General features: G+C 37.1%; 1 protein-coding gene across 5 annotated transcripts; it reads right to left on the bottom strand.

Annotated features, from left to right (window-relative positions):
• Positions 1-761: 761 nt before the first annotated feature.
• Positions 762-14,330, bottom strand: LOC11406362 (uncharacterized). 5 transcript variants are annotated; one of them, XM_024781203.1, is made up of 16 exons: positions 14,171-14,330; positions 13,977-14,066; positions 11,314-13,247; positions 10,369-10,767; positions 9,385-9,770; positions 8,694-9,142; positions 7,936-7,988; positions 7,052-7,159; positions 4,903-6,956; positions 4,630-4,738; positions 3,890-4,067; positions 2,540-2,607; positions 2,350-2,465; positions 1,404-2,270; positions 1,153-1,249; positions 762-1,065 (listed from the first exon to the last, which is right to left on the bottom strand). In XM_024781203.1, the coding sequence occupies exons 3-16, from the start codon at positions 13,235-13,237 to the stop codon at positions 1,049-1,051; spliced, it is 6,825 nt and encodes a 2,274-aa protein (XP_024636971.1). In that variant the 5' UTR covers positions 13,238-13,247; positions 13,977-14,066; positions 14,171-14,330; the 3' UTR covers positions 762-1,048. The 5 variants fall into 5 exon arrangements, with proteins under 5 accessions (XP_024636971.1, XP_024636970.1, XP_024636974.1 ...); XM_024781202.1 differs by having other exon boundaries at positions 14,004-14,066; XM_024781206.1 differs by having other exon boundaries at positions 10,369-10,761; positions 14,004-14,066.
• Between the last annotated feature and the right edge of the window lie 1,822 nt (positions 14,331-16,152).

Here is a 16,152-nt window from a genome sequence, read left to right as displayed (position 1 = left end):
TTGATAGTTTGTATCTCCTTTTATTTCTTCTTTGTTTTATACTAAAAAGGTAAGGGTTTAGGTTGATCCTAAGAACAATTTTATTGTTACATGAAAATCATAAATGGCACAGTTTTGCGTTCTCATACCAGCCAAAGTCCCCTTATGTATATCATTGATAGCTCAAATATAGGAAGTCCTAACCTCTTTCGTTTTAGGGAACATCTCTAAGCACTTTATCAAACACCGTATCCAAATCATTGAAAACTAAGTGCAAGTCTCTTTTATCCATCCAATATCACTCAATCACACACCGTAGCAAGTAGATCGCTTCCTTCCAAGATACATGTTTACCTTCATTTTTAAAAAGATGAATTATTCACGTACAGTATTCAAATCCATTTCCTAATAACTTTTTCGCTTTCAAATTTTAGGATTTGTGCCATTTTCTTTCACTCTTTTGGAAGCAAACCAATGGGTATGTATCAATTGTCTCTTCCTCATAGCTGACCTGAAATCAGAAACGAAAATAAAAGGGTTCTTCTAACTCCAGAATCCCATATGCTCCTTTCTCTAAGTTTGACCAATTTTATTTCACATGTTGTGTCTAAAATTCTTTTTTATAGCGCGGATGACTATCACTGCAATTATTATTTGAAGTTTTCCCAACCTAGATTTAATGCGAAGGCAAGAGACTGCAATTATTATTTGAAGTTTTCCCAACCTAGATTTAATGCGAAGGCAAGAGAGGCAAGGGAAAAAAATGGAAGCAAAAGCAGTTGTACAAGTTAATATTCAAGAAGTACTATGTTACCATTTGATATATTGGCATGGATAAATTTCACATACAGTCTACAGTGCATAAGATGAGACAGGAACATCAAAATTATATTGTGAACAAGATTGACTCGATGTGAACAGCTACCAACTAGTCTGCCTAAACCCAAAAAAGCAAGAACTCCCATTGCTATGTTCCCTATTATATAATATACAAATTTATGCAGAGTATGCGAGTCATCCAATTGCAGTTGGTCTTTCAACTAAACGGTGCCCGTCGCAAAACCTTCTTTCAGTCATGGTTATTACCTGTCGGAGTCGATCATTAAGTTAAAATCCTGGCTACATAAGCAGGAGATCAGCTGAAAGTAGAATTATTATAATACAGATTCTTACCCCTAGAAGTATTACGATTATGGTTTTTCTGACTTTTTTCATGTGAAGCTGATGGAGTCTTTGTGATAATTAAAGAGCTCTGTATTCCTTCCAATAACTGACGATCCAGAATCAACAACATCAGGCTCAAAACAAATGGCTAAATTATCTAACATGAATTCTTTAACAGATTTATAATTTTGAAAAGAAAAAAAAAATCTGATGCAAAACCTAGAACAATTGATTTCAGTTAACGACAAACAGATTCTTACTCTTGATGTTGGTTGGATCTTGCGATTGGATCGACGAGGCTCAAGGACTTCTTCAGATGTTGATTTCAACGGATTTCCATTCAAAGCCTTTTCCACCTCACCCTTACCCAACCTACCACCAGCAGGTGCAGGTTTTCCTTTACTTACTCTTGCTGTGGGAGGCTTTTTAGTGGGATAAGATTCAGTTGAAGATGCCCGTGAGGAATACGAGGTTGGTCCTGCTCCCGTGGTTTCAGAATAGGATGCCCTTTCCATCTGACTTTCACGCTGAGATACACTGTTGAAATGACTTGAAGTATCCTTGGTCCTTTCTCTACGACTTGTCAAATCATTGGTATGAAAGTTTGACGAAGGTTTTTGTTTTGATGGAATCACTCTACCCAAAACATTCTGTGGCCTTCCAGGCTTAGAAGTGGGCTTGAAGTCAGCTCTGGGTTTTTCCTTAGCATCATGTATTGAACTGTCTTTCCAACTACGTGATCCTGAAGCATTAGGTATTGAAGAATTTGCAAACTTAACAGAACCATTTCCTCCATCATTAATCCTACTTGTCCCATCCGCGACATAATGCTTGCTTACTTCCATAAATTTTGTATTCTTCCCCGGTTTAGGAACTCCGAAAATCACTCTTGGTCCTTCTTTTTGAAGACCAGACCTCGCCAGTCTGTGTACATCTGGTTTCTTTTCATTCTTATTGCTCTTACCAACATTGAACACTTTATCATCTTCAGTCAAATTAACTAACCTCAGTTCAGTGGGATTAGCTGATTCTGCAGCATCAGTACCTTTAGAAGCCTTGTCTTTTCCTTTTGCTAATTCTTGTGCAGGATTACCTAATTTAGGCCGTTTTTCATGTGGTGTATCACCCTGCATTCAAAATGCACAGTTCAGTACAGAAGGCAGGCAATGCATCAAGTTCAAACATCAGGTTTTACAAACAAAGTACCTCATTGGTGGGACTGTTATTTGCTCCCACCTTAGGAGACTCAATCCATTTCCCATCATTCCAAATAAGGGATGGACGGAGAAGCCAGGCATCAAAAACTGATGTTTCTCCACTTGCTGCAGAAAACCAAATAGATTATGAATTTCCAAACAGCACAATTTAAAATTAATGTATTGGATAACTTATATACCTGGGAAGTAAACAGTAAATGTTTTAGCTTTCTTATTCTTCTTATCTTTAATAATTCCTTCCTGCCAACTAATAACAAAAATAACTAAATTTGAGGTTACTGCTACATAAAAATATAGACATAATATATGGATGGGGTATATCACTATTATAAAAGGAAGTACACGATAAAGGTGTGGCAGCATAACGAAACTTTGGTAAGAAAAAAATTGATTTGAGACATAGGATCATCAAAATTATAATGTGGATACGTTTTACTCGATATGAACAGCTACTAACTAGTCTGCCTAAACCCAAAAAAGTAAGAACTCTCATTGTTATGTTCCCTATTATATAATATACAAATTTATGCATAGTATGCGAGTCATCCAATCGCAATTGGTCTTTCAACTGAATGGCCAAGCTATGATAACGAAATTGCAGTAAGAAAAAAATCGATGCTTCAAAACCAAACAACAGCAAGACCATTATTGGCCAAGCTTTGCAGCTCTTAAGTTTATGTAAAACAAAAGCTAATAACTAGGATGATGAGTCGAATCTACGGACACTTTTAGTGTGTGGTGTGCTTTGCCCTGAAGGAACTGAATGTGCAATTAAAGATCTTATTTATTGGTCTAATATGTACAGAATGGTGGGTAATGTGTATCAGAAAGAACAGCTGTTGCGGTGCTATGAGCATAACGAATCCATCATTGCAATAAAAATTCATTCCCCATTGTAAATTTCTTGATTGGCATCTTCACTCTAAATAATGACCCATAAAGTTTACCTATAGCAACAAAATATTCTATAGAATGCACTGAATGCAATTTTTTTTAAAACATTTAGTTACTTCTTTATATGAAAGGAAAAAAAAGAAACAAATTGGAACTAAATCACTTCCCTGTATATGTTGGATTAAAGTGAAGGAAATAAAACCTAAATTGCAGTAGAACGTATCACTGGAAATACCTTTTCAAACAAAACTTCATACTCCCGCCGGTCCTATATACTCCCTCCGTCCCATAATAAGTGAGCCATTTGCAAAAAAAAATATTTGACAAGGCACTCAAAACCATTTTTCTCTCTCTTTCACTTAAACACTTTTTCTCAATATATGTGAAATGAACAAAAGGCTCGCTTATAATGGGACGGAGGGAGTATAAGAGAAAGTTGGGTCAACTTAAGTTGATGTATCTGGTTCAAAATTTGGACCATATACATCAACTTTTGTTGACCCAACTTTCTCTTATATGTGGGACCGGAGAGAGTAGTACATAACCAAATACTCATATATAAGCATCAGTTTCTATCTCGGTCATTCATCAAAACAAAAATTTATATTTCTTGTATAAAGTAAAAAAAAAAACACCTTTCTTGTATCCATGCATCAACTCTATCCCCAATGGACCAATAATCAACCATATCTGCTCTTGGTCTTTTCCTTGTCCCTTCATTATGAAAACTGGTAAGAGAACGAGCAGCACGAATTCTAGGGGGCTTGTCTCCCTCACCTTCAAGTGAAACCCATTCCTTTAAAGGCCCTGCACCTAGAAAACAATGATTTTTTTTCTTATTCACAACGAAAGAGTGCCCACTGCATTGGACAATTACATAAGATCTTCGTTTGAAATGACCATTAGAATTCCATATCCAAAATTCCATATCCAAAATGCTTAATTTAAATTTAATTCCTCAATTAAAAATTTATTGATTAAACCTATGACAGCCACCTTCAGAAAAATATCAAAAAGAGTTATATGACCTTATCTATTAGCTTTGTACACTAAGATGTTCTATTCTAGATGGGGAGGGGGGCTAGCTCAACTGGTTTGTGCTAAGGGTTAAGAAGTTGGAGGTACTGGGTTCAAACCCAGACAAGGGAGTAAATATTAATCTAACAAAAACAACTAACATTTGCCATTAAAAAAAAAACTATTCTAGTGGAGTCCTGAGTTACACGTCCTGAGTTACACACAATGAGCCCTCCATTGACTCTTGCAGATATTGAAAAAATCAGAAAATGAAACCATGTAGTTTGTCTCATTGGTCAAGTAGTTAATACTGTATTTCATTTTCATAAATAAAAAAGTATGCATAAGCTTGACCAACCTTCATCGGCTACAAGAGCATTGTAGCATACATATGCTTTGCCGTCCTTCAAACTTAATATATTGGCTGTGAACCATGCTGCTTTAAATTCCTTCCCATCTTTAAAAACCTGATGCACATGATTGCTGTAATTAGCCAAGAATGCTTAATGAAAACCAGGGCATAATCATCAACAAAGTTGTTATGATAACAAATAACAATAAAATTTGTAGTCGTCAATCTAACTACATTAAGTAAATCACTAAAAGAAAGGAAAGAGTTCATTAAAACAACCTCTACAGGTGAGCCCTCTTTGATGTTATTCTTCTCCCGATTTTCAAATTCAATGCCATCAGTTAAAGAAGCCTGTGTTTCAGTCCCAGACTCGGGAAGCACGTCAATGGGATTGACTAAATTAGAAACCTTGTGGCCCCTTGATCCGTTTGAACTATTTTCATTGATGCTGATAATAGATGAAATGTCATCAATTGATCTCATATGGTCCAGTGACATCTCATTATGCACCTTGTGAAAGGGTGACTCCTCACCTACGGCAATCTGCTTCCGCATTTCCTCAGATGAGATATCTCTGTTAGACATTTGAGAGGTTTCTGGTCTGTCTCCAACATTGCCAATACTCACCGGACCTCTGCTCATGCCTTTCAATAGCCCAACTTGCTGAGAAGACTCTTGGAAGGTATTCCAACAACCCTCTGGACCAGCTTCTACCAAGTCGCTTAACGGCAAAGGATCACCCATAGTAACGATCTTTCCAGCTTGTGAAACAGCTTCTGCGGCCAGCTCAGCAGCCTTCACAATAGCATCCATATTTTCAGCTCGTTTTCTGGCAAATGAGGCAGCCTCAACTCTCCTTCTTGAAGCCTCCTTTGCAGCACCGATAATATAGCTAGAGCTATTGGCTCCACTTGCACCCTTCAAGATGGAAGCAGGGGTTGCTTTTCCTAAGTTACCCATACCCTCGGAAAGATAAATTTGGCAAGAACTCTCATGACCAGAAAAGATCAATGCTTCATCAGCCATCAGTTTTGCTTGCAGTGCAGCATTTGACGCAACACTGGCAGCTGCAGCTGCTGCCTTTGCAACAGCAGCTGCTGCAGCAACTGCAACTGCAGCAGAAGCTAATTTGGCCTCAACATCTGATGCCAATCCAGAATTTTTTTGCTTGTCCAACTGTTTCCATATCTCCATGCTATGATTCACCGCAGCAGCAGAAAGAGCAGAAGCTTCCTCTGCATTTATCCTTGCCTCCTCAATTTTTGTAAGAGACTCGTCTGACATAACCTTCTTCTCAACATTCCAGCCACTTTTGAGGCGATCAGCAAAAGATAGAGGAGATACAGACTGAACTGACTTTTCCACAGCAGTTACTGGCACATTCAGAACAGGGGTTTCGGTGGCAAAAGCAGTAGATATATGGCTGCTGATGACAGGAGTTGATAATACTAGGTGGGACTGCAAATGAATGGCCTTCTGGCCAAGATCCTCAGACTCTGTTGTAACCTTTTTCCTTTTTTTGGACTTTGGATCAGAAGAATGTTGAGCACGTGATACCATCGCATTGTTTGTACTAAACAGAGGAGTAGATGGCAGAAATAAAGGCTCAACTGATTTTTCAACAGTAGTTACTGGCACATTAACAGCAGAAGTTGCAGTGGCGACAGCAGTAGATATATGGCTGCTGACAGAAGGAGTTGATAATACTAGATGGGACTGCAAATGCATAGCCTTCTGACCAAGATCCTCGGACTCTGTTGTAACCTTTTTCCTTTTTTTGGACTTCGGATCAGAAGAACGTTGAGCATGTGATACCACCGCATTGTTTGTATTAAACAGAGGAGTAGTTGGCAGAAATACACTTTGTAGACCTAAATCAGAAGCCGGTAGACCAGGTGGGACATTTTTTATGCTAGAAGAAGGTACAGAAGTTCCTTTTGTTGAACTGGACTTAACTGTATCTGCGACAGGTGATGCAGAAGGATAGGAACTGCTATCGAATGCAGGAGTAGAAGAAGCAGTCCATGGTCCACGAAGAGGGGGCTGGGATATCCGAGATGTATTATGCCCAAGAAAGTTTCGCAGTGGTGGAGTTTGATTAGGATGCAAAGAAGTGAGCGCCTGTGAATAATCCAAAGCAGGACCTCTTGCAAGGGCACTAGATTGCAGGGAATCACATGAGGGAGTTGGTAGACTCCAAAGGGGAGATGACAGAGGAATAAAAGGGTTTACAGTGGTTGGAGTACCCTTGCTACTGGCTGGGCCAAGAGGTGAAGAGATACCCTTTCCTTGCTGTTCACTTTGCTTAACTGCCAAACCTGGGCTTCTAGTACCTGCAGGATCTCATTACACAATAGTTACAAAATGAAAGCAGAGGAAAATCTAAACATGTTGTGTATATGTATATACATGTGTATCATAAATATACCGGATCGTGATTGCAGTGGTGTTTCTGAGTTAATTGGATGAGGTTTATGACCCTGCTGCCTTTCCAAGCATGAAGACCAGGCTTTCTCCCAAAAGTTCCGTCCACCATCTGAAAACACAATTTTTAGGAGCTTAAGGGTGTGTTTGGTTGTGAGAAGAAAATGAGAAGAGAGAATGAGGTGAGAGAGAGTATGGAAAGAGAGAAGTTGATTAGAAATAGAGTGGATTTCAGATAGTGTTTGGTACAAGAGAGAAATAGAGGAGAAAGAAGTGTGATTAATTTTTGAAATGACTAAAAATATCCTCACAAAAAAGTGGATATACAAATTTATTTTATTTGAATTTAAACTTCATATAAAAATAATGTAGTTTTTTTAATTTAATTATTTAAAATACTTTATTTTGGTTGAATAAATAAATCCATAAGCTAAGTGGTGAATTTTATTAGTTTAATTTTATTATTATTATTATTATATATAAAATAAGAGGGCTCAAATAGGGAGAAGGATAGAGTTACTTTTTGGTTTCCTTCTCGACCAACTACAACAACAAAAAAACTTGAAAACATAATTGATAATAAATAAATAGTAGCTGTATATGATCAAAACCAGGGAGAAATATGGAAACGAATAAAAAAATCGCAGCTCCACTCCCTTTCTTCGCACATGCAGAGAGAAATGAAAAAGGCATGGGTCCCACCTAATACTGTCTCTCTTCTTAATCTCTCTTTTAACCAAACACGAGAGATTGGCTATCTCTCCCCAACTTCTCTCTCCCCTCTTTCTCTCTTTCTTATTTCTCGTCAACCAAACACACTGTAAAACTTTGTTGGAAACAAGAGAAGAAAGAAAGCAAAGAGATAATGATTTTGAAGGGGACAAAAACCTGGACCACCAAAAGCCGATAGCATATGGGCCTCCTCAGGTACTACGCCTTGACTGCAATAACATCAATAAGAAAAATGATCAGCACAGTTGATTATCATACTGGAGAGTATAGGCCAATTCATGCTGCCTGAACAAAATCCTTTCTCAAAGATACAGACATGATTAATGCTTTGGCTTCAGATAACAGTAATTAGAAGTTGGGAACGGCATAGAATATGTCTAAGGCTGAACCAAATTGAACTGAGCATTCAAATAAAACTGCAAAAAATTCCCATTTTTTTAATCAACTATGAGGGAGTCAAAGCATCACAAAAACAAAGATTTAAAATCGCACTGGTTATATATATATTTGCAATATTATATAGTAAGTAATATTAATGGTTATTATAGAAGAAAGCTTCATTTTAAATTTATAACATAAAGAAAATCAAAGGTAAAAGGGAAAATAATAAAAACCCATAATAATGGCTTTTATCACTAGTCATTGGTTAAAATTTTGAAACAAATAAAGTTAAAAAAAGGAAAGAAAGAAAAAATGAGGGAAAACACTGTCACAGCTGGCCCTTTTATTGTTCTCACCGGTTTTAAGAACCAGTCGAATCGACCAGTCCGGTCCAATTTTTAATAATATGGATATAAGTGTGGAGGGGAATAGACGAAAAAACATGATTCATAAACACACTTGCACATCACATCTAAGTAGAATCCATAACAATTAAATGAATATAAATAAAAATAGCAAACATTCGAACTCACATCAAAGCTCCATAGACAAATATTTGTGCGCGCAGTTGTACTTGCTGAACATCCATAAAAGGCTGTTGAAACAAAACAGACGCAGAAGCAGCAGAAGTGTTCAAATCTGGAAATGGCTTTGTACTGATGGAATCAATTTTCCCATAATACTGGTGTGCCTCGTTGGATTGCATCAACTGTAAACCAGATGATGGGCTCAGAGATACACTAGTTGATCTACCCCCTTTTTCTGACCGTCTTGCTGGAGTTTTTTCTTTACTTCCTTTTCTAGATGATTCCTTTCCGGCTGTTTTATTAGGTGCTCGCCTGGTTTTGCGCTCAGGTGTAGCTTTAGAAACACTTCGTGCTAAATCACCATCAGGTATTTGTGGACTTCCATGAGATACATGTCCAGATACACTGGGTTTGGGAGTACCTAATTCAGAAGCCAGTGGAGATTCTGCTAGAACCTTCAATAATAAGAGGAGAAAAAAAGAATAAAATAAGTCAACTATATCACTCCATAAGGAAAATTACAGATTATATTTTGTTATAAACTCCCAAGAAGCCATTACAGATTATATTTTACTATAAACTTTCAAGCCATCTTGCGTGTTAAGAGGGAAACTAATTTAGGAAATATAAATATAAGAGAATGACATTTATATAAGAGTGCATTTAAAATTTTATTATGAACTTCAACACGAATTACCACTGATTCCTTGTTGGCTGCAATAACAGGAAGGGGAACCCTCTCACCAGCATTTGCTCCTATTGGGGTCAAATTTGTAATGTCTTTTTCAGACGAATTTGCCACTAGATCTACCTCAGGAGCTAAGCTTCTCCCATCTTTAGATACATCATTCCCCTTGTGATCATGATTAGAAGATGGTGTGTTTGTTGCATCCTTCTTCATGAACTCAAAAACTGGAGGGTTCAGATCAGCAGTAGGCTTAACTTTATTCCCACCCTTTTTAGTTTCAAGAGGGCTTCCAAATGTAACAGATGGTCCACGATTATCATAGGAAGGATTGGCAGGACAGCCTCCAGTCTCATGCAGCTCATTGTGAAAATCGGGAGAAGACGACGATATGGAACCTTCATTTGCAAACAAAAACCACCTATAAAATTGATCTTCTAATAGGTATGGAAAAGTTGAATGAATGTTACAGAAGAACAGGAGATGTATATTACAATTATGACTAATTTACCTTCTAAAAAAATCAATAAAAAACAATTCAGTAGATAGTTCAAAGAAACTATTTTCAACAATTATACCAACATTAGATGGGGTCATTCTAAAACAGGAGGACAAATTGGTAAATATTACAACGTGTTCCAAAGTTCCCACCGGAAGTTCAATGCTATATGGACACAGCCAGCAGAAACATGACTGGATAAGAAAAATCAAGGGCAGATTAAAAAAAGTAGACAATTGATCAGGAATAAGATGCAACAACCACAATCACGTACGCTATGCAGAGACCATAAATAAGGTGGCATGCTTAATATGTGCAACGATATGCTCTAACATAACATTCAAGAATGGTTACATGATAACAATCTGTTCCTAGAAAAGGGCAAAGCACGATCAATAAGCAGATACGTTAACAATTAATTACATCTACGAAAACGTCATAAAACTATAGAATTGGAAAGAAATCGCAAGAATGGACAAGAATATATTTAAGATTACCGGATAATTTTGAGCATGGCTTGTCATGATGCTCTTGAACTGCCTCCTTATCATCCTTAATAAAACAAACAGTAACTTCATCACCCTGTTTCTCTAGTGATTCACATAGATCAGTAGCCATACTAGAATCTTTTGTGCACTCGTGATCAACCTCACTACTTTGTCTTTCTTGAGGTTCACCAATCTTTTTAGTAGCAGTAATATGCAGATTATCCAGATTATCGGAATTTTTTTTACTTTTAGTTCCAGCAACAGGACAGGGATCAACTTCCAGTTCAGAAGACCCAACAGGAAAAGAATCACCTGCTTCTTCATCTACTTTGGCTTCAAAGTCTTCCTTTTCATCAACAGAAGCAGGCTCAACATGCTTCATCCTTTCAAGCTCATGGTGATCTGTAACTTCAAGTGTGGACAGTTAGATTGAGAGCAAGTGACGGAAACTATAGGAAAATAATAAACCAGAGAGAGAAATCTATTTGACTTATTGAGTGAAATTGATGAAATGATTCATTTAAACTTTCAGTGAAGTACACAGATAACTTATTTAGAGGTCAAGCCTTAAGAAGCTCAGCGTAATATCACAATATGAAGATTCAGCATATTCTGTTGCTACGGTTATTGAGCACATATAATACTCGCATAAATAAACTCCTGATATCACAATATGAAGATTCAGCATATTCCGTTGCTACGGTTATTAAGCACATATAACACTCGCGTAAGTAAACTCCTATACCGATGCATATATGAACTAGCTACTACACTAATGGACACAATTCTGCAAAGACGAGAAATACCATCTACTAGCATGCAGGATGTTGAACTAATATTTTCTAGCATATATTTCGAACCTGAAAAATAAGGTGCAAAGAAACGTCGAAAATAAACTAAAAAACGAGTTGGATCTTCTATTAGACCAACTTGATTTTCTAATTTGTAATATACCTGAACTGTTGACCGGCGTGACATCGACCGATACTGTGGAGGTTTCAACACTACCTGCACCAAGAGATGATGAACAAACTCTCTTGTCAGCAAGATGGAATTGATCAACATCACAAGGAATTGTGCTCGAATCAAAAGGAGCCTTTTCACGCCCTTGGTCAATGACAAAAATGTCTTGACAAAAATCTTTATGCTCGTCAGATTTGTTATTTTCACATACTTGAGTGGTCTCGCCCAAAATGTGAGACTCTGTAGAAACCATTGTATTGAAAGTGAAAAAACTTGCTCTGTTATCACTATTTCCTTCACTGGCTATAGAAGTGTTTTTGTCCACCACAGCAAGCATAGATGCCTCTGACTTACCTAACAAATCCTCTGTATCCATCTGGTTACCAATGTTTACCAACTCCTTCTCCTTACAAACACTGCTCTCACCAAATGTCTTCTCAATCATCACCGTATTCGGCTGATAATTAGGACAAGTTCCACAATCAGAATTACTGACCTCAACTTTATGCACCTCAGAACTAGAATCATCTAGTATGGCAATCTTTGGAATGCCACTTGTATTTAGTGCAGATTGATCATCCGTCAGAGGACCTTTAATCAATAGAGCATCGTTATTAGCATTTCCTTGGGATAAATCTCTAAAACATGCATCTTTCCCCTCAGAACTGGAATTATCGTTTATTGCAATCATTGGCATGTTGCTTGTATTTGGTGTAGATTGGTTATCCACCGCAGGATCTTTAACCAATAATGAATCTATATTTGCATTTCCCTGGGATAAATCTCTAAAACATGCATCTTCACTTCCTCTTTCTGTTTTCTGCAGGTTAGAAATACCATTAGATACGGTGTTCAAGGATTTCTCTAAAGTATTTATCCCAGTCGCAAGGCCTTCAACTACACTCTCACCTTCCAAAGCTTGTTCCGTATGGATTAAACGAGGTGGGTTATCAGAATGATTTGCTTCACCCTCAACTGTATTTACATCTAAAGTTTGAGTGCCAGCATTAAAATCTTTGATGTTCACGGAAGACTCCAAATCCTGCTTACTAATTTGTGTTTGTAAAGAACTTTGGTCGTCGTCACCCAGGCCAACTATTTGATTTTGCACATTTTGAATTTTTAAGACTTCACAGGTAGAGATATTTTCTGTAGAAGCTTCATTCGTATTAGTCATCGCCACGGAAGCAGATGAGTTATCGTTAGTTTTTTCATGTACAGAACCATCAGCTGGAACTTCAACTTTCCTTTGGTTTGTATCAAAGAGAATCCCCCCAGACTCAGGCAAGTCAATATTGCGATGCATATCAGGTGGTTTCATATTATTTAAACTTCCATCTATGGATGATTCACCTTCACGGCCTTGGGAAACTCCGGCCAGAGACTGCTCCATTTCTACATCCTCTTTTGATCTGGACAAGCTTTCATGAATACAACTGGGTGGCTGTGTATCAGTAATGTTATCTTTAAACTCAATTTTCTCATCAGGTTTTTGATTGGGATCCATTTGCTTGGCTAATTCATCACAGGCATCTGACTCTTCTATAACAATAGCTTCTTTGGGGATAATGTCCTCCTGCCCAACAGATTTTAATAACATTTCAACAGATTCCGAGGAAGTCGCCTCAGACCAAACATTATTATGCCTTGACGTAGAGCAAGTTTCAGCTGCAGTTGAATTGAACTCTGTGCCACTACTTACCCGGGAGTATGCGTCAATCCACTGATTATCTTCGTTGCTTTCAATGCCAAGGAAAACTTCAGTATCAACCAAACTATCAAACCTTAAATGACCCTGAAGGCTTTCATCAAAATCAAACTTGGGGTATTGCCTTAATACTGGAGGAAATTTGTTACTCCCTTCACCGGCTAAATGAAGATTCTGGCTTTGAAAATCATTGTCATCATAATCCATGGGTGTATCCCTAAAAAACATTAGTCAATCAGACTACAAGAAACAGCTAGAATAATGTGGCCAAACCGGATATAAACATTCATATTCATAAATAGCGGAACACAAAGATACAAACAAAAAACAGAAGCTAAAAGAGTTGCATACTACATCCACCAAATATACACACTGACAGTCAGATCGCGCAGAATGTGTAGCCACCCCAAAAGCACTAAGGGCATAACAGAATATGGAGTGACTGACACCACAAAGAAAGAACATAATAGTCTCAAAATATCATGCCATAAAGAAATTTGCAATGCTCAAAAGGTCAGAAACACCCCATCATTATTTGCACATCATTGTTTGTTGGAGTTATTTCAAATTTTAGAGTATAGGTTGTGCATGTATGTATGTATCTTGAGAAGGATGGAACGGAATTGTCCAAAACGGAATGAAATCAAGCTTTTAATCCATCATTTGAGAATAAAGCCCAGATTGTAAATCGGTATACCTTTAAACACAGTATCAGAAATGGAATTGTATTACACTATATAGTGAATGAGAACCACTGTACTACACTTTTGATGGAAGGCGAGTTCAGTGTCTAACATGTGTCGATGTGCAACACAACACCGACACATGTGATTACATTAAATTAAATCATATTTTTCAAATTTTTACCGGTTTAGACGTGTCAGTGTCAGTGTCTACTTGAACCCTATATCTCCAAAACAAAAACGAAGTTGGAGATGAAAAGTACCATAATAATAAAGTGTAGAGACGCTACCTCCATCCATATGGCGACGAAATCCAGCTCCTTTTGATCTCACACCTATTCTTCAATCATCAACTGCATCATCAACAACTCATTCACTGTCAGTGTAAAATCAACGAATCAAATAATAATATAATACGAAAGAGTTAGTGAAACTTCGCCGGAGATTATGAAATTACCGGTGAATTTGAGTTCCGGCGAACGGAATTAGGGTTCCGGCGAGAAAAGGGAAAGGTGAGTAACAGTGAGAGAAAAGTAGAAATGAAATGACACAGTCACAGAGTGTGTTGTGAAGTTTCCAAGTGGAATTGTTATTTTATATTTATTTTTGTTTTGGTTTTGGAATAATAATATGAAAATGAAAAATATTCGGTGTTTTATTCATTTATTGTGTTTTGGCGTCTTGCAACAGAGAGGAAATATAGAAAACAGGTGTCGAGATTAGGAAGGTGCATTCTTTTCCTCGTACTTGCATATCCACATGGCTTAGTGAGAGGAAAGAAAGTAAAAGGAAAGAACGGATCAATGAATAAAAGTAAAGAGAAAGTAATATGATTTTTGGGTTATTTGGAATAAGTGAAAATGTGAAAAGAAAGAAAGATATATATTTAACAAATGACATAAATATCTTTATGATAAAAAGAGTTATATATTTATTATTTATTTAATAAATATGTTATATTTACATATTAATAAATAAAAATTGATATGTTAATATATAAATGAGAATGAATATTTAACTGTAGAGATGTCATATAAAGGTTAATAGGTATACTATTTATCATATATAATAGGCTTTAATATGTGTTTCATCCCTGCAATTAGGGGTCATTTAAAAATTGATTTCTGTATTCGCTAATCCTGGCAAATTGCCCCTGCAAAAGTTAATCATTTAAAATTTCGTCCCTCTTCTCACTTAATCACTGCCACGTCACGTAATTACTAATAATTGGCCCATAAGCATGCGAAATGACCAAAATGCCCTTCTTCTTCTTCTTCTTCTCTCCTACAGATTTGTTCAACGTCTTCTTCTCTCTTTCTCAACAAACCTCATTTGATCTTTCTCTTTCACTCTCAGAAATCCAGATTTCTATCAAATTCGCAAATCCACAAATTTGCACAAATTGGAATTCGAATTCTGGGTTGGGGTTAGGGTAAAAAAAATTCTGCGAATTCTGGGTTGGGTTGGGGTCGGCACAAATTCTGTCGGCGACGTTACTACCACCGTCGTCGTCATCTCCGGCGCTCTTCAGGTTTGATTTGTTGGGGTTTCAGCTGCAATGCCCCTTCCATCTTTCTTCAAGCAGTGGAGTTTTTAACTTTTTTGTGTGTTTGTTGGTGTAGTGAAAAATGGTTGAAGGTTTTAATTCCACTGAGCAACGACAGCACAAGCGGTGGAGGAAGAGGTGGAGGTGATAAATTCACCTATGCTTATAGTCGATGGTTCTTTTGTTTGATGGATGAAGGAATAATGTTGAGTGTGGTGGATGGGAAAGGAATAGCAACATCATGTTTATCGGTAGAGTTTTAACAACATCATGTTTCTGGGTAGATTCAAGAGCTTTAAGGATGAAGGAGATATTACTTGTATAATGTTTATGTAAAACCTTACCTGTATATGTTAATGCTGTAAAAACTATGTTTCTGAAATTGGAAAATTTGGATTAAACTTATCATCCAAATCTGGATTTGTGTTCCATTGAATCTTCTTCCTCTGCCATGAAAGCAAACTGTTGAAGGGTTTTTGATTGGGAATGGTAGGAGGAGAAAGATGAAAGAGTGTTTTGGTTGAAGATGATCTTAGGGGTAAAATGGTCATTTCACGTGCATATGAATCAATCACGAGTGCCATGTCATCAAATTAGTGACGTGGCAATGATTAACTGTGATGAGGGACGAAATTTTAAATGATTAACTTTTGCAGGGGCAATTTGCCAGGATTAACGATTAGAGGGACCAATTTTTAAATGACCCCTGATTGCAGGGATGAAACACATATTAAAGCCTATATAATATTATTTATGTTGATTTAGAGGGTTATTTTTGTTATTTAAAAAAAAAAATTGGTCTCTTCTTCACCTTTCCTTCCAATCTAGCATGGAAAGCTTTTGGCTGTCGGTCCTGGTCAAAACATTTTTTTCTCTCCTCTTTTTAGTGGTGC

Source organism: Medicago truncatula, chromosome 4 (assembly GCF_003473485.1).
Source record: "Medicago truncatula cultivar Jemalong A17 chromosome 4, MtrunA17r5.0-ANR, whole genome shotgun sequence".
Taxonomy (NCBI): Eukaryota; Viridiplantae; Streptophyta; class Magnoliopsida; order Fabales; family Fabaceae; genus Medicago; species Medicago truncatula.
This window is presented reverse-complemented; position numbering and strand designations above follow the sequence as displayed.

Excerpts from the sequence above, each read along its gene's own strand:
- LOC11406362 (XM_024781203.1), bottom strand. The coding sequence starts at position 13,237 with ATGGATTATGATGACAATGATTTTCAAAGCCAGAATCTTCATTTAGCC. Across the intron at positions 9,771-10,368 it reads GCCATGCTCAAAATTATCCG|GTTCCATATCGTCGTCTTCT; the intron begins GTAATCTTAAAT and ends TTGCAAATGAAG. Across the intron at positions 1,250-1,403 it reads AGATCCAACCAACATCAAGA|TTATTGGAAGGAATACAGAG; the intron begins GTAAGAATCTGT and ends CTGGATCGTCAG.